The sequence below is a fragment of the Osmia bicornis genome, chromosome 11 (genome assembly GCF_907164935.1).
Source record: "Osmia bicornis bicornis chromosome 11, iOsmBic2.1, whole genome shotgun sequence".
NCBI lineage: Eukaryota > Metazoa > Arthropoda > Insecta > Hymenoptera > Megachilidae > Osmia > Osmia bicornis.
Window position 1 is genome coordinate 1,552,887 of NC_060226.1, and position 24,300 is coordinate 1,577,186.

General features: G+C 42.4%; 1 protein-coding gene and 1 long non-coding RNA gene across 6 annotated transcripts; one reads left to right on the top strand and one right to left on the bottom strand.

The window, feature by feature from the left end:
• The first annotated feature begins 16 nt into the window (after window positions 1-16).
• LOC114879983 (tsukushi) lies at window positions 17-24,238 on the top strand. Of its 4 annotated transcripts, none has more exons than XR_006829897.1 (4): window positions 17-109; window positions 208-294; window positions 367-2,792; window positions 6,284-6,365. XR_006829897.1 is itself a non-coding variant. In XM_029195487.2 (4 exons), exons 1-3 carry the CDS (start codon window positions 2,744-2,746, stop codon window positions 22,261-22,263), a joined length of 1,107 nt encoding a protein of 368 aa, XP_029051320.1. In that variant the 5' UTR covers window positions 1,830-2,743; the 3' UTR covers window positions 22,264-22,276; window positions 22,354-24,238. The 4 variants fall into 4 exon arrangements, 3 of the variants coding, with proteins under 3 accessions (XP_029051320.1, XP_029051321.1, XP_029051322.1); XM_029195487.2 differs by lacking the exons at window positions 17-109; window positions 208-294; window positions 6,284-6,365 and adding exons at window positions 21,129-21,346; window positions 21,424-22,276; window positions 22,354-24,238 and having other exon boundaries at window positions 1,830-2,792; XM_029195488.2 differs by lacking the exons at window positions 17-109; window positions 208-294; window positions 6,284-6,365 and adding exons at window positions 21,129-21,346; window positions 21,424-22,276; window positions 22,371-24,238 and having other exon boundaries at window positions 1,830-2,792.
• LOC114879986 lies at window positions 874-21,122 on the bottom strand. Of its 2 annotated transcripts, XR_006829899.1 has the most exons (4): window positions 20,605-21,122; window positions 20,419-20,532; window positions 1,599-1,674; window positions 874-962 (listed from the first exon to the last, which is right to left on the bottom strand). It is a non-coding gene; the product is annotated as an uncharacterized LOC114879986 (long non-coding RNA). The 2 variants fall into 2 exon arrangements; XR_006829898.1 differs by lacking the exons at window positions 874-962; window positions 1,599-1,674 and adding an exon at window positions 14,027-14,101.
• Window positions 24,239-24,300: the final 62 nt, after the last annotated feature.

Sequence of the window (24,300 nt, forward strand, 5' to 3'; positions counted from 1 at the left end):
TTTATTAAAAATGTGGTATGAAATACTTCCTACGATGGGTATAATAGCAGTTTGCTATGTAGTACCACAGTTAGTTCCATATTATGTAGAAAAATTGGTTTATGGAAACGTAAGTAGTTTTTGTAACATAACCTCTATACATAAGTATATTGTTTTCATTTACCGATTATGAGTTTGTAATAATTGTTACATATTTTATTGTTACAGCCAAGGAGGAGAGACTTTACTTTAGATTGGACTGCAATTATGACTGATAGGGATGAGTTGTTAACCGGTGACTATAGAAAGCCAAAGGTAACTTGTAGTCATCTTTGAAATATTAGTTGTTTATCAATAAATACATTTAATATGATTCTTCTATTTCAGGGCTTGGAGGCTATTCCAGATAACTAAAATTTATTCAGTATCTATTTAGTATTATTGGTATGTAAATATAATATTTCAAAATACATAATTGAATAATGACTTGTGGTATTGATTTCCTTTAACATTCCTCGTTTCGTACAAGTTTGCATTTTCATTGAAAGGAATAAATACCCAGGAACAGTTATGCGATCGTTTCAAAGGGTACATCGCGAATCTCATAACCCGTTATTGCAACGAAATTGTCCTTTGAGTGTTACACGAGAAAACTCGTATATTTCTGGTCGTCGAATACTCTGAACAGAATGTAGAGTTGAGATGAAAAATTAATAATTGTAAAGTAGTTCCGTCTGGAGGAATATTGTTATTATGCTTCCGTGTACAACTAAACGGCTGAAGTCCTTTGGTTGTTAACCGGTCGGTAAGAAAGGAATACTTGCCAGTTTCAATAGGAATTCTTGTTTTTTTCATTTAAAAATATATTCCCACAGAAAAGTTCGTTATTTCAAATAAATTTCGAATATTATGAAAGGGTAAGTAGTTCTAGATATTCCGATCGGCGATGTTCTTTGTTTTCACTCCATTATGGTTTTGAACCCCTGAAAAATATATATAAGATCGGCCCCTATGCATAGGCAGAGATAACGAACAATGGACAGCCAAGGGGGACGGGCCTTTGAACCAGGAGCATAAAGGGCGTTACAGGTATATACCGTATGCTTTTTTTTTTCAGTAAAAATTTTGATAGAAAAGAAAGCGAAGTAATTATCACGAAATTAATTAAACCGTTACGTTGGCAAATCATCGACAAATATTTTCGTTGGATTTGATTTCATTCAAAGATACAAAGTACGATAATGTGTCGATAAAATCGTTCTTTTCAAAGAAAGATGTAAACGTATCTGTAGTATGTTACATGTGGTCTGAAACGTTTTTAGCTCGAAGGTGAAACAATCGTTACAGATATAAAATAACGTAGATATCGTTAGGAATAATAGGTATTGCACTGACTCATCGATTACGAATACGAGAGGATATAATCTTTAGCTCGAGATAGGAGCACTTAGAAGGCAGGTACTTTCTTCGAACGGATCTCAAAACGTTTTCTCCAATCGGTGTAGCGAATCCGGTCACGAGATCGGAATTTATCGATTCTCCTATTCATCTCCGGTACTCTTACCTGACGGCGCTTCCGACTAATCGATACCGATCGTTCGTCTTCAAAAATTACTCACCGAGAGTACTATGCTCCGATGATTTCTGACGCTGTCAACGAGTGGCAATCCCTTTTGTCCGGTACTGTACCGTCACCTAGAAGGTTAATTACCTGTCAGCTCTTATCCGTGTCGTAGGGCATGCCTTCAATTTCAGCTGCAATCACGAGGAAAACTGGCAGGAAAATCGGCCTTGCTCGAGATACCGCTCGACGAGCTGGGGCTGGAGCTTTAAATCGGTCCTCGCTCTGAACGAGCAACCTCGCAGTCCAGTGCGAGGCGTCGTCGGAGTAACATCGCGCGTCACGCGTCAATCCTTTCGTTCACGATTTTTTAATTCGATCTTCTGCCAATATTTTTCTTCAAATTCTGAACGAAAAACATATTCAGTACCGATCGGAATCAAGGCAAATAACAACGAAGAAAAACGAGAATGGTCAACCGTGTTCGTTAACGGCGGGAATTCTTGAATCTCGGTGGTCAAATAGCAAAGTGCATCTGCATCTCTCAGGCGTTCGCTCGTTTGATTCTCAAGGATCTCTTCGGTAAACTCGTTCGGAATAATATTTCACTGGCCAGAGAGGGGGAACGGGAGAGGGGAACAGGACTTTGAGTCGTTTTCTAAAGAACGAAATAGCGCGGCACGTTGCAACAAGTCCTTCGATACGCCACACTTTTCTGCTTGCCCCTGTGTAACCTACCCTTCTCGTAACGGTCAATTGTTCCATTTCGTACCGCGAGGGAGAGAGTGAGAAGGAAAGAGGGAGAAAACAGGCGAACAGCATTCGGTGCAGAGTGTATCGAGGAAAGTTTCGTTTGCCGTTTCACGGTCAACCTGTTAGTCATGTGGGAACGGTAAAAACTGCTCGGGCAGGAACTCTGGAAGAGCAGTTTCTCGGAAACGGACGTCGGAATGGTAATAACGACGCGGTAAAACCTGCTTCTATGTAGCTTCAAGCAAGGATACACGACGCTCCGACGATCGTCCTTTCGGTCGTGCCTACGCTGTGATGTTTATTTACCGGTTTTATAAACGGTGCGTTCTCATACGTGTGTGCAACGTCGTTTCGTTCGTACACGGTCGTGTAAAAAGACAGGGTGCTTAAAAACTCAAGACTAAAACTGAAAAAAAAAAAAAAAGAGAAAATTGATCTAACGACGTAACCATGCGGCACTTTCGGAACGTATCCTGGGGATGGCACGATAAGAAGATGGGTAAGCGAAACGTAGCAATCGGTATCTCTGTTTCAAACCGATTTACCGGTCGTGCAGTGTCTAGCTCTTGTTTCGAGTGCGAGTGCTCGTTCGCTGCCTACTCGAAACGCATAATCGACGTTTACTACGCGTTTGTCCTCGTTCCATCGGTGAAAATGTCGACTTTTGTTTTCCAAGTTACTTACACTTGTTATCGTGGAAAGATCGACTACGCTCCACGCGATGCTCCGAATATAACAATTTCGACGCAAAAGGAATTGCGACTCGTCTCCTGAGAAATCGATCGCATTCCCGTCTGCTTACTTTTTGCGACCCATTCAAACCTACGAATTACAATAGATACGTAGATATCGGAAACGTCTTTGGAGCGTTCGTCGCGCTCGATTGTTGCTCGATTGGTGCACGTATCGATACTGACGGAAACACGAGTCGATATTTTCGGTCCAAGGACGCGTCGAATTCCTAAAAATTTAACTCGAGGTCCATTACGTGTAATTACCACCTTTGTCGTTATGTATAAGGTTAGCTTTTTTTTTGTTACTTCATCATCAGTTACGGGACAACCGGTGAGGGAATTGCACGAGGATCGAGGTTACTCGAGGCAAATATTTAAGATCCATTTAGAAGAAGCGGTAGAAGGATGGCGAGGTCGGCGAGTCTTTCTCGATGGAACCGTCTTGCGAGATTTCTTCCCGTGCAACGACCATAGATCAAGGATTAAGATCGAGTTAAATTACTTTTCTTTCGACGTTCCGCTCGCGTTATCGGCAAGAAAGCTAATCTATGTTCCTGAGCGTTGATAAATCGGCTTTCGACCACACTTTTTTCCCTTCTAATCTCTAACAACCGTTGCTTCCCACCGTCTCGTTTGCTATGTAAACACGCGGTTGTTTCGTGGACAGGGTCGAAACAAATATAACCTGCAACGATAAAAATCGGTTGTTCTTGATAGAAAAAAAAGAGGGCGCTCGCGGCTCCTCTTCTTCGAAATCGTCGAACGAAGAACCCGGGACAAGTTTTTAATTAAAATAATATTCGCTGCTGCAATTAAAACTTTCCATCCCTTTGAATTCGTGCATATCCCCGCATCCTTTTTCCAGAGTTAAATATTCAATTCGCGGTTCGCAGTTCAGCGTCGGGGCAAAGATTAGTCAGTTTTTTATCCCCGATGTTAACCGCCCGGAGGTGCAGCTCTTTTCGAAAAATAAAATAATCGCTTGTACGCGTGCACGGTTGCTTTTCTCTCTGTCGGTTCTGCGAAAGCGGTTGCGCAGCGACAAAGGAAAGGTAACGGCTGATTTATCAACTTTCTTATAAGGAAGACTGGTCAGATGTTGCGGCAATATTTAGACGAATTTTCCGCAGGAGAAAAGTTCTTATGCTTCGTTTTCTACATGGTTTTCAGCGTGGACGATTTCCAGGAACTTTGAAGCAAGTAGAAGCCAGCATTGATTGATATCTCAGACACGCTGAAAGTTTTAAGACTTGGCCGATAGAATGAAACGTCACGTATAGTAGTTATCGGATCTTGTAGCGCCATCTGTTGGAAGCTTTCAGTACAAATAGAGGGGTAAACTTTAGGGGTTCCTCTTTCTTTGCTCTTTGCTGCCGTTAATTTCCGTTACGATTCGAAAAACTTTTAGCGAGACGCAGTTGGCGGCGCGCTCGAGCCAGGAGGAAAGTCTTAATGCAAGGGGTTGAAGGTTGACGATTTCTCAGGTGTCACGAATCCTTATCTACAGTAGAGGATAGGGTGCCGTGGGATCGGTGTTAAAACGTTGGAAACTCATCGAGTCACGCGACGTATGTCAAGACTGTCTGGAAGTTCTGCTTTAGGTGGCAGTATTCGAATCGGTTGGCTGCTTTCGTCGCACGTTTCGAAGCGTTTCCAAGGGTTTCTCGACCCATCGTTACGCACGGCACGCGCCGCACGATTGTTCACGTATTTAAACGTGGTAATTAAACGTTGTTGCATCGGAGCCAAATGCAATAATCTTTGCGCGCGTCGGTTGGTTTCCCATTCACCCGGGAACGCGAGCGAATAATTGCCTTTTGCTTCATTGTGCAACGCGATCGGTCGGGCTCGCGTTTCGCACTCAAATCAGCATTTTCTCTTTGTCCGCTCACGCGTTCCATTATACGAAGGTATACTTTTCTTCCCGGAACACCGTTTCTCCTCAGCTTGTCCGGTGATCCAACCGTTCTTTTACAACGGCTGCCTCGCCGAGGGTTCTATTCTGTGTCACCCAATGTCTCGAGGATTTACGTACACCTGGAACAGATGTAACACCCCACCCATCGACCGAATAAGATCGAAATAGGTCAAAGCAGTATCGTGACTTTCTCGTAATTCTTTATGTCAATAGTCATGGAAATTTTTCCATCAACCAATTTCTGTTCCGCGCTGTTTCCAGCGTAACGCTGTCGATGGTTCGACCATCGATTCCGAGCCAACATCGTTGTTTTCGCCGAAAGGATAAGGTAGCCAACCGTCAAACTTACTTTCGCCTCTCGCTTTTCCAGTCGAACCGACGAGACTCGTTATTACATTCCCGTGTTTACAACTCTGTATCGTTTGCTTTTATTATTTTCATACGATAACCCCGCCGCTTTTTCCCCCCTGGTACACGAACTGCCGACGATGTTTGCCCCGTTTTATCGAGAAACGTGAAATTCAATTCCTCTGTATCCGCTTCAGACAAATTGTCTTTCGCGTTGATCCTCGTGTAACGTTCGGTATACAATCGCATTCGTGGAACAACGAACGGTTAATCGTTAACTTTGTTTCAACGACGAGATAGAGCCCCGCATGTTCCGGGTCTTGTTCCATCCACTCGTCGATTTGTTAGATATTATTTTTATAATTGCATCTACCTCGCTGGTTGATCGTTGGTTCACCGAGAACCTGCTATCGGCACCGACTATGTACCTCAATTACCTCCGGAAAAATCTCTTTCTCCGATCTTGTTACCTTTGCTTCCTTAACGTTGCTCTTGAAACGTTAAATCGATGGAACAAAAAACATTCCCTCTTTGTTTCCTTGCATACGTTATTCTTTTCCGTTGTTCGATCGCGAACGATGAAAATAATTTTTGCGGAACGATTAAAGCTTTCGATTGAATAAATAGATATTTTATTCATTGTTCCGCTTTCCAGTGAAACGCGTCTTCCACGGTCGCCGACTCCCATATTTCTTTGCGTATCGGTATAAAAATGAAATATCGTTCCGAGAGAGGGTAAGCGATTAACGTCGAACGATCTTTGAACCGGCAGCGAACTCGCTGCTCGAATCAGTATACGTCGAATTAATTTTATTCAACGAAACGCGACCGTGATAGCTATCTAAATTAAAGATCAAAATTAATTCCGTCCGAGAGGAAAAAAAAATCCGAGGAGATACGTGAATGGATGGTAGGGGATCCGTTTAACGTCGGAGAAAAACATCCCCTATCTCTGTGGATGTGCCAGTAACGATACAACGTGCATTTCAGTTTCAGTTAGTAGTCAGCGTTGCGGCAGTCGCGTTTCCTCCGTTTCGAAGCGACCAGATAGAGGAAAAGAAGGAAAAGGGAGGCTTTAGCGGAGTCGCGTTGAAATCGATGTTCCAGTTAAAACTGCACGGGGCATGTTAATGAGCGTTAATGGGAGAACTAGCGGGGCCACGGAACACCGGCCACGGCAACAAGAACGGGGAGAAAAAAAAAGAAAACGCAGGGAAAAAGAAAGATGGATAGCGGGAAAAACGTAGAGTGAAAGAGAAGGAGAATGGCAAGGGACGAAACTATAGGGAAGGAATAATTACGTAGTTCAGCTGGAGGACAGTGGTAGCGGGTCTGCATTCTTCTTGAAATTAGCGGGAAATTTCATTCCGGAAGTTGGATACGCGCGAACAGCGTGCAAACTTCTTCTGTACCGAGTTAGCGAACGAACAACCAGATTTCCTTATACTTCGTTGCCGATTTTTATCCTTCCCCCCGCGACACGCGATTATTCGCGATTAGAGCCGCGTCTCACAGGGGGCCAATTTGATTGTTAAGGGGGGCGATTCGAAAATTAACCGTATGGCGACTCTCAGTCGCTACTCGAGCTGGGTAAACGTCCATAATTACTAATAATATAGAAAAATCTTTCATTAAAATTATTTCCTACTTGAATTTCGGTTCTCCATTATATGTTTTGAAAAACCTATCATTTAAGTTTCTTCAGTGAAGAATTCAATTTTTGAATATTAAAAATTATGTTTACGTTACATAGGCTTAAGTGGGACATGGCGCAAAAAGGGTTGGGAAACACTGTATTAATCTGTTCGAAATAATTCGTCGAGTAGAGAAACAAAGAGAATTCGAGGGAAGGACCTATTTAAAGTTTCTAGTTTCTCAGAGATCTTTTATTTAATTCGAGATTCGCATAATTCCGTTGCATCACAATTGAGAGCTTGTGAAAAACGGGCACACGGTTCCCAATCAGAGGCCGTAGGCGCATCGTTCGCAGCGACTCGAGGAAAAGAATGAACGCAACGAGTTCTATAGAAAAAGGCTCGTTTGCCTAACTGCATCTTCGCTAAATTACTATGCGATCACCTCTTCTGAATACTTGATTGCACGTTTCAAGGCCGTTGCATCTACGGAATGCACATCGCAGCGGAATCGTTATAGAGTATGCAGTAACATCTCGATAAACGGATAGATCGATCGTTCGCAGGCGAAACAAGAACGCGACACCTGTTACTTGATTCAAACTTTTTTGCCAGCTGTTTAATTACAAGTAGATTGCTCGTTAAATCGACCGTCTATTAATTATCGATTCCTATACAGAAGGACGTGTCGTGACGAGAATCGTTTACAAGCTGACTTTCCTAGCGGTACAAGTTTGAATTTAAAAATTCATTTCATTTTCTAACTTGTCGATTCGCGTTGTCGATATCTTCGTTGTTCCCTCTTTGCGGAATTATCCGATAAAATTTTCATCTACATCGGTAATCATCACTGACCCCCCGTGGCATTGAACGTGTTAAGCGGCAAAGGTTGAAGAAGCTTTCCAGTTTCCTATAATGTAAGAACTTTTCTATGACCCCCGGAGCTTCTTTGCCGCTTTTTCCCTCCGGGGAACAAAACTGGAAGGTGAATTACCTTTCTTTCCACTTACTTTTTAGGACGTTCTTTCGAGCAAAGCGATGCTGTTCTACGTTCTATCCCGCATTAGTTTCGTTTCTTGTTCGTAACGCGGTATTAATGAACCTCCAGCGAAACGAACCATCTCATTTTTCGTTAAAATAAACGTAGAATTCTTGAATTCTCGTTAGCCGGCCGTGAATCGTAATAGCGAAAGAAACGTGGTTTTGATAAGTGTCGTAAAGCGGAAGAAACCGAGGCTCGATTTCTTCCACCTTGCCTAAATTTAGCTGATGAGCGTCCTTCAATTTAATCCGTTCTTCTTGACCCAAAAAGCGTTTCCATCCTCGTGTAACGCCAACCATGAACAGGTTACCCGACCAGCCAATTATTAATGGCCCGTTGAAACATGAAATTCCCACCTTAATCCATTCAAAGTCTGCCTTGTTTGTCCCGTCCGGCGTTCAGTTTAAATCTTGAAAGAACTTTAATACCTCGCCTCGTATTTCCGAATCGGCCAACCGAGATTCGAAGCTCGCTGAAATCAACGTGTTTGATTTCAGAAATCGGTTTAGTCTTCAAAGTATTCGAAGGTTTCAAAAGCGCGAGGAATAAAATGAAAAATTTGACGGCTGGCAAGCGGATCGCGCAATTTCAAATACATCTCGAATTGCGCCGCTTTGTTCGTGGCGATGCGAAGAGGAAAAGAGCTGCTGCATTCTGTCCTCGTCTATTTGATACGATTGATTCCGCTCTGATATGCAATACATTATTAATATCGAATGTCAGTGGACGTATTGATATCGAGTGTCACGCTACCGGTCTTCGAAGGTCTTCGAAGGCGACGAGCTTGCGATACCTCGGCGATTTTTCATTCTGTATCCTAGATACCTACGTTTATATATTATGCGCGATATTGTCGCGTAATGATTCACCGAGAAAGACAAGTGCTTTCAATGGAATCCGATAATAATCTTCTTTGGTGAAACGTGACGGCATTGTTAAGATGCCTTCGAAGAAAAGAAGATTTCGCGGAATATCAGAGTCATTTTAAACATGATCGATATCTATTATTTTCCGCGTCTCTGATTTGCAAATATCGGTCGAAAAAGTGTAGAAAAAGAGAGGGCGAAGGACCGCCGGTGCAAAGGGTTTTAAAACGAAAGCAGAAGCTTCGGTGTGTTTCGGGTTAAAGGGGAGAAGGTGAGGAAACATGGAAATAGAGAATATTCATAATTCTCGTTGAAACCGGTGAGCGATCGAGCACGAGCCCGTCGAATAAATTTGGAAAAAGCATAGAGTTGTCAAAGGGGTTGATATCTGAGGGAGGGTGGTTTTTCCCATCGGTTGATGCGTGCAACGGGAGAATAGGAGAACGGTGGCAGAATTTCCGTGGGTTCATTTGTCCAAGTCCGGGATGAGAACTCGGCGCAATGGATACACGCGCACAATATATCCCAGCAAGCTGCAGAGAATATTTATGAAGCTTCGACCGAAGATGAATGAGAAATCGTTCGGGAGAGCTTTGTGCGATCCTCTCTGCGATGGCTGCCTTCATCGGGAACACGTCAAACGTTCTCCAGAGACTTTGATTCGTTTCGTCACCCCCTCTAATGATCTAGCTCGCCTTCAGGGATATTGTCATCCGGTGACGAGGATGTCCTGGTGCATAAGGTCAAGAAGACGAGAAACAACCTCGTATTCTTGAATGATTTTTCTTCTTCTGCCTCGTCGACTGCAGAAGCAGTTCAAAATGACTACTAACTTTTGAAGTGATTTTCAAAGAGGACCTTGTTTCGTATGGACGTGCCGGAACCATTTTAAACTGTACACTTCCTGGTGCGAACGAAACACTTTGTAGCCTGACGTCTCTATTTATGTGCGCTCACGAACGTACCTTTTGCTAGATTCCTTTAACCCTTTAACGCTTTGACGGCCACGCGTTTCACGGTACATAAATGTGCAAGTCGAGTGATCCAGGCTCGCTATAAACAAACTATTAGGATACGGTGATAAATAAAACAAGCCGTTCCTGCTTCTAAATTTAAAGAAAAGATAGTTTATTATTTTCTTTTAATTCGAGGAACGTACGTCTTAAAACTTCGAACGATGCAACAGAACTAACTGTATGGGAAGAAGAATGTTGCGTAGTTCGACGCCCTTATCTGTTCCTATAAACAGTTTGGAAACTGAGAACTTGTATAGAGGAGGATATTCGAACGGTGTTGATCGAGACGTTCTCAGAAGAAAATAATAGATTACTTTTAGCTGTGTTTCCAAATAGCCCGACCAAAATTGAGAACTCAGGTTCGGTATATAAACTAAGTTCACTACAAGAAACAAGAAACCGATTACAGTTGCTTTCAGAACTGGATGTCATACCGTTTTCGAGATATCGTGGTAAGGTTACGTTAGGCTAGGTTCCATGCATGCACAGTATCGAATAGCGCGTGCGCAGGATTGAAGAGCGCATGCGCAGTATGGAATAGCGCATACGGTAGTCCCAAAATCGTACAAAAATTTCTAACCACGATATCTCAAAAACGATAAGACATCCAGCTTTGAAACCAACTTTGATCGGTTTCTTGTAGTCAATTTAGATTATATACCGAACCTGAGTTCTCAATTTTGCCTTTATCTTGTTTAATAAACTCGACACAAAGAGGGTTCGATAGGTTTCAACGCGAATGAAAAGCGTAGGAAAAACGCTTGAAAATCTTTCGTTGAACGCCGCCGTAGGATTGCTACCTTTGCCGCGATATAACCGATATTCGAATTATATTCTGTTTGCAAATGAAGCGTGGATCGAAATATTCTCATTACCGATCCACCCGGCCGCTTTGGAGGAGCTGCTCGAAACTTTTTCCACGCTTATTCGTCGTGCGGTGGCTTTTCAACTTTCGAGGGCCGAGCTTTGTAGCATTATTCAGCCCGATGATTCTTATTAATTCTTCGTGTAGCCTCTCGAGCCACTTTCCACCCTCTTTATAGTTCGCCCCAGCCTGCAATTTCATTACGGATCCATCCCTCTTCGCTTCCGTTTAATCGAACCGGTCGAAAAGACCAAGATTCTCTAAAGTCGCTTGAAATCGATTCAAGTTTCTTTTATGAACGAAAGGGGGCGGACTGTGGCCGGCTCCGTCGAATTCGCGCGGCTGTTTATAATTAGCGGCTTCCGAGAGGAAAGGAAGTGCACGCGTGCGCCGCTCGACGCACGTAAAACGGTGTGGAAACAACAATGCCTGTTTCTCGTCAGACTGACGGGACCACTCTATAAATCGACCGTTAAAATAATATTTGCCCTTTCCAACATTATATCCGGTGGCCGAGTAGCAAGAGGCTCCTTCTTGTTTCGTTGCATGCAACGAAATGCAATCACGCGATGGCAGAAACCTAACGATCGTACGATCGGAAAGTATGAAATGTTGGTTTTTGATTTCGAGCGATTCGCCGAGTGGTGGTAGAGAGAATGGGATGAAACGTGACTAGCGATCGGATGGAACGCGCGCTCTCTTGAATTTCTGATTCGAGGACGAGAGCCGTTCTCGTTTCTAGAGCAGGCAACCGGTTAACCCGGAATCGAGGACTAATTGTTACGTAATCGATACATGAAAGTCACTGCCAGAGAATAAAGTGACACGAGATCCTAGTTCCGACCGCAATGGAAGCTTGAAACTCGCGAGCGATCTCGTTACGGATCGCCTACTTCCTCTTACCTGACAATTCTCAGTTAAATAAAGCGATGACGCGTTACTCAGCGAAGTTACCATTGCTTTTCCATTCGAAATGAAATTTTGAATACTAAACTTTTTCCCTTTTTTACCTCGTTGCGTTCGCTCCGAGTATCGGTCGTATTGTCATCGAGAATGAGCGTTTCCACAAGCGTTGCGCGACAATTAACGAAGTCGATTTCTCTATAGCCGATTCGATCGACGATTAAATCGAACAGATATCGCGTCGAATCGTTTCTCTATAACGATGCTTGTTATCATGAGCGATAACGGAACGCTTCGTCAGTCTTCGGCATTCGGGCGTGGAACAATGCCGTGAAAAAAAGGGACGAAGAATCGACGGATATCCGATTCACCGGCTTTCCCTCGTCGATCACTTCGCGATCGATAAATCGTGCGAGAATCAACATCGCCCCTATACATCGTGTACTTTCATTCACCCGGTAGAATTAGGAAGTTCTCCACTCACAATCAGTTGGACATTTTATTTTTAACGAATCCGTTACGAAAATTCTACATAAAATCGGCGATGATTGTGCGTTTCGGTAGTCGATGATTCACCGTGACACAATCAATCGTTAAGAAGTACTTCCACGGAAGGCGATAACGCTAGCTGGATGCACTTTGCTTGCCAGACCACCATTGGAACGCATAAATCTCGGTCGCACGCGACCACGCGGATACCTCGGGACGCTAGCTGAATGCAGAAGATGATCTCGTTCGAATCGTTTACACGGAATTAAATTGCTTTTCAACGCGGCTTCGTCTTTCCCTTTCAGCTACCCTTGCCAGTTCAGACTCGGTTACAAAACTTTGCAACGATTCTTCTTCGAGTTTCGTTTCGTAAAAACGAAGGAAAAGAATGCAAGGACAACGGTTTGAATTTACGTAGTCGTAGCAGCCGCGGAAACGAGGAGAAACAGTAAACTTGACCCACTCCTGAAATACCGTTCCCTGTTTCTCTAATAACCTACCCGAAGGAAAGGGAAAGCTGCCGTTGCTGGTGTTCTTACGAAATTAAACGATACAGGTCGAAAGAAACTGGGCGGTCTATAAATCTCGGTACAAGTAGAGGTTGTTAGCTCGTTAATCGCGTTTACTTCTTTAGTGCTGCTTGTTCCTTTTTCTCTTGCCAGGAATATACTCGCATAATTCGCTTCGAATAGCGTCGAACGAAGGTAATTGAAAATTCTCGAGAGGTAAGGATCGCGCGAAAAACGGCGCGTCGATCAAAGAGGCGACGGGAAATCGAGTTGCCCGGACGAATGTCGGTAATTCCAGGCCGGTCCTCAACGTCGACGGGACGAAGAATCAAATAAATAAAATCGAGACTCGCGTTGCGAGCGTAGCAGAGAAGCGGTTGTTATTTTTAGTAAGATACACCGAGGGAGCACGTTCTGCTTCGTTTCCGGGCCAAAGAGGATCCTTCTTACTTACGGGCAAGTGCGATTCTCGAGTAGAACCGATGGAAACTCTAGCTTTCCCCGTGATCCATCTCGGTAAACTCTTGCTTCTTTGCCTCGATCGGAACGGGATCCATTTTCGGACCCACCTAGCGTTCTTCGAAATAGACAGAGTGAGAGAGAAAAAAATGGAAGAGATTGCAAAAGACAGAGATTTATATTTCCTCGAGGAATTTACACGGCTGATCGGCCTGATCCCGAAACTTCTTACGACCAAAGTGCTAAAGAGATGCTCGTTAAGGAGCACGGAATGCCCGATAAAAAATTCAATTTATACGTAAAAAAGTAGTGGGGAAACTTAGATGAAGAAAGTTCATAACTGGCCATTAACTCGTTTTCCCTGGCTGCAGGAGTTGCCTTCCTTTTTTCCAGCCCTATACACTCGTGTGGAAAAAGGAACAAACCCATAGCTTTTGTTGCACTACCCCTATTATGCGCCGCTTCTAAACCATACTGCCCGCTTCGATTCGATCGTTCCGATAAATATCTCCTTTAGTTATTTTCTATTTTCCTTCGAGGAAAATCGTATCTTATTTATGCCACGGTCCGCTGGCAAATGCCAGATCGAAATAAAGAGCAGGTGGATTTTCATCAACGGTCCGAGCTCGGGAATGTTAGAAGAATATTTTTCGCGCTTCGCTTCCTGCCTCTAGCTCTGGTAAAAAATAATAATGGAAAAACGAAATGAATCCCAGGCTATACGGCACGTACCGCCATTCTCTCTATGTTAATATCCTTCCCATCAGCCGTAGCCATCGTTGTTCCGTTTCAACTTCGTCAAATGAAATTATCCGTTAGTCATCGTAGCCGGAGTTTCCTCCTCTCTTCTCTTCTCTTCTGCTCCGGAGGCCGTAAACGAGGTCGCGAAACAAAGCTGCTTAGAAAACGCAACTAATGCTGTTGCCCCGGGCGTTAATCGCCTCTCTGTTCCTTCTACGTTCGGGTTAATTTTCAACCCCTTCCAAGATTCGTCTCACCGCGGTGTCAACGACCACCGTCTTTCCCTGAAAAAGTGCAAACGCATTTCGTTCTGGGCAACCTGTTTTCCTCTTTCCTCTTATCTTTTCATACACCATTTTTATTATTCTCGATAAGAGTAACTTATGCTCGTTATCAGGAAGAAATACGCGTCGAAAAGTTTGATTTTTCTGCGCGTTACAGAGCAAAAGTTTATCTTTTCTATTACGAGATAACGAAGAGCGTACAGAAAAGTGAATTCTAGCAGGTAGCAAAAGTTCCTCTCGGCCACTGATTGCCGCGTTCGCAAAGATTTGAATAAGAAGATCGAACTTTCAATTATTAACAGCCAGAATATTTCATGGCTCGTATCTTTCGCGTTGGAAACGATTTATCACCCACGATACCTATCGTGCTCGCGTACAACGGTAGAAACAACAAAGAGCCTAAACTATAGTCCCTGGGCATGGAGTTAGGACCACGTACGAAAATTTCACTTTTATGGCTATAATAGTATGTTATATATGGAAGATTGTCTTTGGTGTTTCAAATTATTATTGTGATGAAAATAAAATGATGTGGGGTGCGAATGTTTGTCTGGAGCCCACTCAAGAGACTTATTTACAACTCATTATCTGAGTTGAAAATAAGAATTACAGATATTTGGGAAAATAATGAAGATATGAAGCATATGATCAAGCAATGTATACGGAGCATGCCGGAAAGGATACAAACTGTCATCGAGGCAAATGATAGAAATACAAGATATTAATATCTGTTAATAATGTTATGTACACTGAGTTGCAATGAACTTGTCGCAGTGAAGTTGGCGCGCTAACGCATTCACGCCGCGGCGGCGTTAGTGCGCCAACTTCACTGCGACAACTTCGATGGGACCGAGTGTACAATATCAATCGTAGTATCCGTTCGTCTACTGTAAAAGCACTGATTTTGGAGTCCAAGTTTAACCGCAGCAAATATCATAAATTTAATTATTTAATAAAAGCGTTAAATTAATTAAGATAATTTAATAAAATAATTTCGAACTTCAATAATTTATTTGAAATTACAAAATACACTAGACGAACGGACGCTATGATTGATATTGTACAGTAGTAGTGTATTATTCATTACAATTTAAACAGGCCTTTTAATTTTACGGAGAACGTGAAAAATGCTGAAAATTTCTAGTTGTCCTAATTCGATGGGCATTTATATCAATCGGGGGGTACGCGTGTTACCGCGTTATCCGAAACATCAGATTGGAAAAAACATTGGGAACACAGGGTTCACGCTCGGAAAGCCTCAAGCTAACAAACCAGGCCTGCAAGCTGTCGTTCGAATTTCCGTTTGTTAACGGAAATCGATTCGGCTGGGCTAAAGGTAGAAAAAGCGAGCATTCCAGGTGTCTTTTTGGGGGCGAGAAACAACCGGTGACAAGAGGGTCACGAATTGCAACTCGTTTCGGGAACACGCAATAAACGGGAAACCGTGTTAGACGGACGTACTATGCCGGTGAAAATATTCCAGTTACGTGGCAAATAATCGTGGGAATTTCGTAGGAAAGGAATCAGGTCGAAAGTTTGGTTAGCTAGACGATCGTTTGCCAAAGGTACACTTTCCTTTTTAACGATACCGAGCGTTGTTATTTGCGTTGTTAAAGTCAGCCATGTTCTCCACGCGAACGACTGGCAAGAATTTAATCGAACACCCAAGCCTTTACAGGGTAAACCGTGCGCTGTTCGTTGCTGTAACAAAAGGGATTAAGATTCGTATTTCTCCCGATAGTGTCCTGTTCCCGATTACCATCCCTGTTCGCTCTCTTTTCCGTTATTTTCTCTCCAAACTACAGCTTCGGTTGAACTAATTGTTAATAGCCAACTGCGAGAAGTACGAATGTTTGCTGGGAAAATATCTGGTCCCGGTGTTTGCACCGGCTTCAAAGCTGGCGTTTGAATTTTTGACGAAACACCGCAGATTCCTCCTGGCGGTCGTTTACCTTGCGTTTCTCTCTCGACCTTCGACACTGATTCCTTTTCTTTCTGTTCCATCGCTCTGGACCCTTCGTGGCAACGACCCTTCTCGCAAGTGTTTCAAGGTTGATGCTCGATCTTCCAACCGATTGCCTTTTAGCCGTCCCAAATACGGGAGGGTAGAACGGCGCTTTGTTAATTTGCTTGAAATAATGAGCCGGACTAATGCAAGATAGCCCCGAAGCTTTGATTACATTGGTAGAGTAAGGGAATGGACCGGTCGTAAATAAATTCTTCTTTGCTTTTGTTGGCCCCATCAAAATTGAGAATTCAGGTTCGGTATAACATAAATTCACTACCAGAAACTGATTAAAATTGCTTTCAGAGCTGGATGTCTTACCGTTTTTGAGATATCGCGGTAATTATGCGCTATTCAATACTGCGCATACACAGAACCTATTCTAACCTAACCTAACCTTACCACGATATCTTGAAAACGGTAAGACATCCAGCTGTGAAACCAACTTTAATCGGTTTCTTGTAGTAAATTTATGTTATATACCGAACCTGAGTTCTCAATTTTGATGGGGCCATTCGGAAGCTTATCCTTACTTTTTGCCTTTATCTTGTTTAATAAACTCGACACAAAGAGGGTTCAATAGGTTTATCGTGGTAAGAAATTTTTGTACGATTTTGGGACTACCGTATGCGCTATTCGATACTGCGCATGCGCTATTCCATACTGCGCATGCGCTCTTCAATACTGCGCATGCGCTATTCGATACTGTGCATGCATGGAACCTAGCCTAACCTAGCCTTACCACGACATCTTGAAAACAGTAAGACATCCAGCTCTGAAACCAACTTTAATCGGTATCTTGTAGTAAATTTAAGTTATATGTATACCGAAGCTCCGTTCTCAATTTTGGTGGAGCTATTCGGAAATAGCCTTTCATTCTTTCGGATATCAATTTACGTGATCGGGAATTCATCGAGCGTTGTTTGCAAATTGAAATTGTACGGTTGTTTGCGATTGGATCGAGCAGCATTTTCATTTGTTCAGTTATTAAACAAATAACGGGCGATTCCGTTGGTCTGTTCGCGTATCATTCAGCTGGTAAACACTGAGACAGTCGTTGAGAATTATGAACGTTTAAATTTCGAAAACGAGCCGTCAACCTTTATCGCGACAGCGTCGGGACGTCTCAGGTTTTGTTTCCAGAACGGGACGCTCGATCGCTTTGTTATTTCTGCTGCTTTTCTCCTCGGATACGTTTTATTTCCAGACGCATCGTCGCTTGCACTTGCAACACGCTAAAATTGCACCGCTCCTTAACCTTCCACGGGAATCCCGCTTCCGATCGATCTTCCACGACCTTTAACTGTTACCAACGAATTTTAGCCGCGCCTCTCAACAAATCCTTGGTCGCAACGTTGTCATTTTGATTGATTTAAAGCGGCAGGTTTAATGGAACGTAGCCTGAACCTCGTCTTTGGATGTTCTTTTCTTGGAATAATTAAAAAGTTTAGTTTATCCGAGGTGTTCCGGCTTGATAGGGCGAAAGAAGTTGGTCAACGAGTTGGAAGTGAATACTAAGCAGCACGAAGAAACGAGAGCTTTGCTGCTTTTGTTGAAGCGGTAGCGTTTTAACGCGCGAACACGGGCACACCTATACCTTTCCTTACGAATAAAAATTGAATTCGTAAGATTCTGCTTCCTTAGAAGTAGAAATACTCTTTTCCTCCGCTTTCAAACAGCAATTTATTTCTTCCTCGCGACTCGTTTTAACGCTCAATTACTCTCAATATTCCTTTGGAAAGAAAAAAATGCTAACAGGTTTCCTCTTTTCAATGCTTCGGAGTAGAAATTGAGCGTTCAATGAATTCTAAGAGACGGAATCATTGTCGATCATAAATGCTGTATGTCGGAACGTCCAGCTAGGATGAAAGTTTTCAGAGAGTTCGATGCTTAAGATTCGAACAAGGCAGCCGGAAGTGAAACGATGAAGAACTTAACGATTTTTCGTGACAATTTCAGACATTCTATACATATCATAAACGTCTGATGAAACTTATAATAAATGACTCGTGTAAAATACTCTCGCAATCTCAATCAACAAGTTGAAATTGTGTCGAAACTGAAGGCAAACGTGTCGCGGTGATAACGTTATCCACAAAGAATTATTATATAACATTATCTTGACAAGACATCCGTCTCGAGTAGACGTAATCCATTCTAATCTACTTAGGCTGTTAAAATGGAAATAGATGTCGTTTCCATTCAGCCGAATCGCTTTTGTCTAAACGAGTTTTATTTTATTTCAATTCCCTTCCATTTACCCGTTCGATCGTTAGTTATCGTATCGAAAAAGTTATGAAGAATGTCTGTACGATTTTCATAGAGAAAAAGAATTTCGACAATCATAAAGAAACATGTCTAGAATATTTTAGAATTTTTGCAGATATTTTGCATAATGATAAATAGGAGAAATATGGCAAAAACTACTTTTTCTTTCTTATCCTGTAACTACCCTCCCGGTTGAGGTATAGGGTTGAAACTTGGTGTACCATGGTTTTTTGGGATAAGCTATCGAAAGGGCACTTTTGACCATCTTATCCTGATATACCCTTTGCAGAGTTAGTAATAATTTGAATGACCCAAGACAATTTTCTACTATTATAGCCATAAAAGTGAAATTTTCGTACGTGGTCCTAATTTCGTTAGCCAGGGACTGTACGGTTGTCTGTCCTTTTTTTTGCCGTTAAAAAGAACGAAAATACTTTGGTCTATGCCGAAACTAGGTAAAATTCCGATGGATTGCTCGTGATGAAAAAATATGCAAAGCAATGATTGCGATCGTTTCAGTCCGTTGAAAGCATTCGCCTTTTCGGATAACCGAACCGTGAATATTAACCGAGATACGAATATTCGTTCTCTCCAATTTTATTCGTGTTTTTATTTTTATCATGATGAACCAATAGGTCAAGCTCCTATTATTCTAGACCCGGCTGATCCCCGAAATTGACAAAATTGTCGGAATCGAGAAAATGAAAAGAAACAGAGAGATTATTCAAATACAAAGTGCCTCGATGTTGAATACGATGCTCTTTTTGAATAATCCGGTAGGTTGAAACGGCTGGTAAAGCGAACGTTCGTTCCTGCTTTCTAGATCGCGAAGCAGCGAAAATTCGCTAGAGAATCACGGATCAAACGATTCAGAGATTCACTGATTTACGAAAAGACTGTTTGCTCGTGTTCGAGGACGAAATGGGAACATTTATTGCCTCTGGTCACGGTTTAACGACTTACTTGTCGCGAAATTAACGAAAACAAATCGAAAGCTCTCTTCTTCGCAGTCTATCTCGTTTTACTGGAAAATGTTTACAAGTTCAAGCGAAACTCTCTTTGGAAAGCAAGCAACCGTAAGAAAATAAGCTAAATTGAAGGTTTAAAAATAAATTTATAAAACTCGTTATGTAGACAAACTCGAGAGCTCGTTTTCAATTTACCTTTTGAAAAGTTTCGCCCGTAAGCGAAACGTGTACCTACGTACTCGCTATATTATACAATATTTATCAGCGTTGTTGAGGAAAAAGCGTTTAGATAACGCACTGTTCAAATAGTCAAGTACTTGTACAATAGAAACAGTAACAATACAGGTCTCAGCGAACTCGTGTTTCCTAATTGAATCAAATTGAATTTTCGCAAGTTTGACCCAGCCGGATCCTCGGAACTGTTCGCGCGATTTCATGCTTCGACATCCCCTTCTTGATTAGAATAATTAATTTTTCACGTTCTGCACAATTGCAAGGAATCATTTTCGAGAGCAGTACCGTGGATAAACGCGATCGTGTTGCTAGTCTCTTCTTTCATTACATTTCGCAGACCTGTTGCTGTGTAACGCGTTCACCTTTGCGATAACACCGTCTATTTCGGTTCCTCTCTTCATCCACCAGATCTCTGTTAACCTTTCCGTCACGTACATACATTGTATAGAGTCTGTTTCAAAAAGAAAGAGGTGCTCTCTAGAAAATAGTATGCTTCCTTCCATATGCTGGCTCCGAAACGACAAGCATTTAGCTGCAGCAACTCGGCCTTCTAATCGAAAAGCAGCAGCCGTCTCTTGAGTGCCTTCGATATCCAGGAGCTTGTTGAAAATTCATGCGATCCTAACACGTCGAGCTAAGCGATTTTTGAAACTTTAAACACTTTGCATTTTCATCGAGGCGGAATCGAATCGAATCGAATCGAATCGGCGAAAAGTAGCAACTCGGATTAAGCGCCTCGCAGTTAAAGAACGCGAAGGATCATCGGCTTCGAATTTCGCGACGCGAAGCGGTAAATGTATCTCGAGCGAGTTTATTCGTGAGAATATAGTTCGTTTGCTTACCTTTAGCCGCCTCTGCAGTTCATCAAAGCCTGCTATAATAAACAGACGTCGCTCGTTCGCGTGGTCTTCCCTCGAAACTCACCCGGACGGTTGTGAATCTTCTTTCGTATCAAACTGATCGAACAGAAAATCTTCTTTGACGGTTTCTTTAATATTTGAAGAAATATTTGATGGGTGTATGGTTACCTCTAACGAAGCCTCGTAAGTTCAATTTTTACGTCACTGTAATTTCAGGATAAACTTCCGAATCCTTTTAAAAGTAGCTCCCGGTCGAAGGACAGTTTCCCGACCGAAATAGACTTCGATAGGTGTTCCAGGCTAGTGAAAGATTCAACGGAATCTGTAAACTCATGTACCTCCCTGAGAGACGCGGTGTCTCGAGAATACCTATCAGAAATTCTCTGTTCATTGTTCATTCCCGAAAGCGACCACCTACTGGGTCAAACGAGAATAATTCATTGAAATTTAATGCCGCATACCGCATACCGCTTCGACTCTACGTTGTATCGGATTTTCCAAGTTTTCCTCCTGAAGGATGTCCAGTGGTTCCATCGTTAACGATGCCACGAATTCTCCGCGAACCAGTAACCGTGTTTTAATTTAGCTTAAAAATCACCCTGACGTTGCTGCAAGAAATCGCACCTCCACGAACGTCGCCAACGTCTCTCGATATCGTTTTCGATTTTCAGCGAGAAAAATTTCGTTTTCAGATATGAGCATATTTCTCGTTAATGGACTTTCGATGCTGCTCTTGGTTGTCGGTATCGTCCCAGAAGCAACGGTCCTCGGATCTAACCCGACGTTGATCCTGGACCAGGATCTACCTTTGAAGACCTGCAGGTACAGCAAGGCGTACTCGATGTTTCAGGTTCGTTGCAGCAATCTGGGTCTCAACGATATTCCATCCACCCTGAAAACAGACATACAAGTGAGTCGTGGAAAGCGAAACTTTCGAATAACCTCGTTATAACAGAGGAACCTGGAAATATTAATAATTTCCTACAGATTTTAGACGCCTCGGTGAACAGAATTCGAAAGCTGACCAACGATAGCTTAGCAGCGTACAAAACCCTCTCGTACCTATACCTGGGCGACAATTTCATCCAGGACATCCACGAGGGGGCATTCAGTAATCTCCAGTACTTGGAAGTGTTAGACCTATCGAAGAACGGATGCCGCGATCTGCCCAGGAATCTCTTCCAGTTACCTTACCTCCGGAAGGTCTACCTCTGCGACAACAAGCTAGACGACGTAGTGTTCAGGCGAATGGACGTAAGGTCACCTCTGACTTTCCTGCAACTCTCCAAGAACAACCTCTGCAGGATACCTCAGCTCGGTCCTGTACCATCGCTAGCGCACCTGAACGTCTCCGATAACTGCATCGCTGCAGTTTCGCCGGAGGACCTGGCACCTTTCTGCTCCCTGAAGCTCCTCGATCTATCCGGCAATCCGATCAAGTTCGACGCGAACGAATGCGAGTGTCTCGCGTTCAACGCGTGGTTGAATGCTCGTGGGATTCACTCGAATCCCGTGTTCAACTGCACGGACGAGGAGGAACGTGGATGCTCGCCGAGGCAGGAGTTCAGCAACAAAACCTCGGAGCTCTACGAACGGTGCTCGGAGATTCTGCGATTTCAGATAGAAACGGAGAAGGCGAGAACCACGTGGATAGTGGTCGCCTGTTGCATCGCCGCGTTCCTCTTCTGTTTGTTCATCAGCCTCCTCTGCGTCCACAAGAAGAACAAGCGGAAGAAGAGGAGGCTGAAAGAGGAACAGAGGCTGAACGCGAACAACGCCAACACCGAGCTGTTGAACAGTAATCTGAATCAACCTGAGAACACTTGAACTTTCGACAACGGTACGTCCGCGTTTTAGATTTCTCTTCTATTATTCAGGCTGTTTTGAAAAACGCAATCTTCTTTTGAACTGTTATAGAAATCTGTTGTCTGCAGGTGTGTGCCGTTGTGCAGGAGCGAATGAATTTCTAGAAGACTGCGCGAGCTGGATGATTTGGTGAACGTGGAACATCCGGTAACAGGTGGCTGAAACCGACAAGAAATCGATTTTACATAAACGGGCGTCGAGAACAGAGGGTAAAATTTGTGATAAAACAGGTCGTATTCTCCTTGATTTAGCCTTTGTATTTACCAATCCACGTTATGAAAGATTAAGCCGTAAAAGTGATTTCACTGCTGTGCTATACAACATTTATAAGGCTCTGATTTGAATAATCCATTTGGTCGAGAACGAAACCTCCACAAATTTTATCCTACATTTTCGAAACATTTCTAAAGAACGTTACCGTTCAGCGAGTTACAAGAGAGCGAAAGAATCAGTGAGCGAGTAAATGAGAGAAAGAGAAAATAAAATCGCGGTTAAACCCACAAATACTTAGGTCTGACAAAAGATACTCGTATTACGATTATGGCACAAGTTTGTCAGCGATTTACGCGAGGTTCGATCGAAAACCGATACGCTGAATCGTTGCCCTTCGTGTTTTCAACCAGCAACCAAGCAATGAAACCTGCGTTGTTCACGGATACAGAATTTCGATATTAGCGAAACACGTAAACTGATGAGAGTCGATTCATTTTAATCTAATTTCAACATGTTTGCGGTCCATTTGAATTCTATACATTTCATCCAATTCCCTAATGGAACTAATTTATTTTCAATCGATGTACTTGACGTTACAACAGTGTACTGGAATGCAGCGATTAACGAAAAGCTGATAAATCTGTTAACTATAAAAAGTTACCTAATATTGGACTTGTACTTAGCACCGTACCGACTTCATAGCCCACCACTGCTCGTCGAGAATGCTTTTCTCTATCCACGTATTGTACAAAATCCCCCGTCTACCTATTTGCGTAAATTACAGTTGCGTGCGCATTGATGGTTATATGGAATTGTAATAACATGTACGATTCTAATTAGGTCGCGTGTAAATGTTTGGACGATCTTAGTTTCAAGCGTCAACCGCTTGACTGTCTGCCATGTGACATTCATTTCTCTCAATCAAGTCTCCGTTGAAACACGAAAAAAAAATCAGTGATCGTTGTGCACTTTTATACACTAAAAAACTTTCAACGTAAATGGACAGTCGAGCGGTTAATTGCTTGCGACTGAAAGGGAATATATAAATAAAGCTACGAACAAATATTCCTGTTTTTACGTTAAGCGAAACTCCATGTTGTAGATATATGTATATTATATATTAATATATTAATATTATTCTATTTATTTATATTTACCGAGAGAAAAAATTCTCTAGTTTTTTTTTTTTTTTGCGAGACATCCACGCGACAACGATGTGCCATTTGTTTTTCTTCATTTTTAAAGAGCGTATTACTTTAACCAGGAGTGCGAATTAAATGTAATCGTCGTGCTTTCCTGTAAAAGATGCCAAATGTTAACCCGTCGCTGAAAAACAAAGGCAAAATTAAAAAATATGTCCCGTGGTGTCGGAAAATTGATACACCAGTTCCTAGTAATTGTACGATTTCCCTTCGGTTACCTTGTTTCCGTGGGAAACACCCGTTCAATCTTCAGCGAGTGAAAAACATATCTTTTTTAGTTGATTCTCAATGGAAATCTTGTATAAGTAAGACTAAAACTGATTCAATGTCTGCCAGTAAATGAAAATTCTTATTGTTAGTATATGAGCGCGTTGTGTACTTAAACTGTACTCTTAATACTTTTCTATTGACTTTTCTTTAACTTTTAATATACGGTAAGAATGTAACTCCGTAGGTTGTACAAAAATGTTACCAACAATTGGATGAACTCTACCAAATAAATCTTAAATCTATATACGAGATATTGATTTCTAATCATTTTTATACCCTTGGTTCACAAATTAAAATGTTAATTACAATTCAA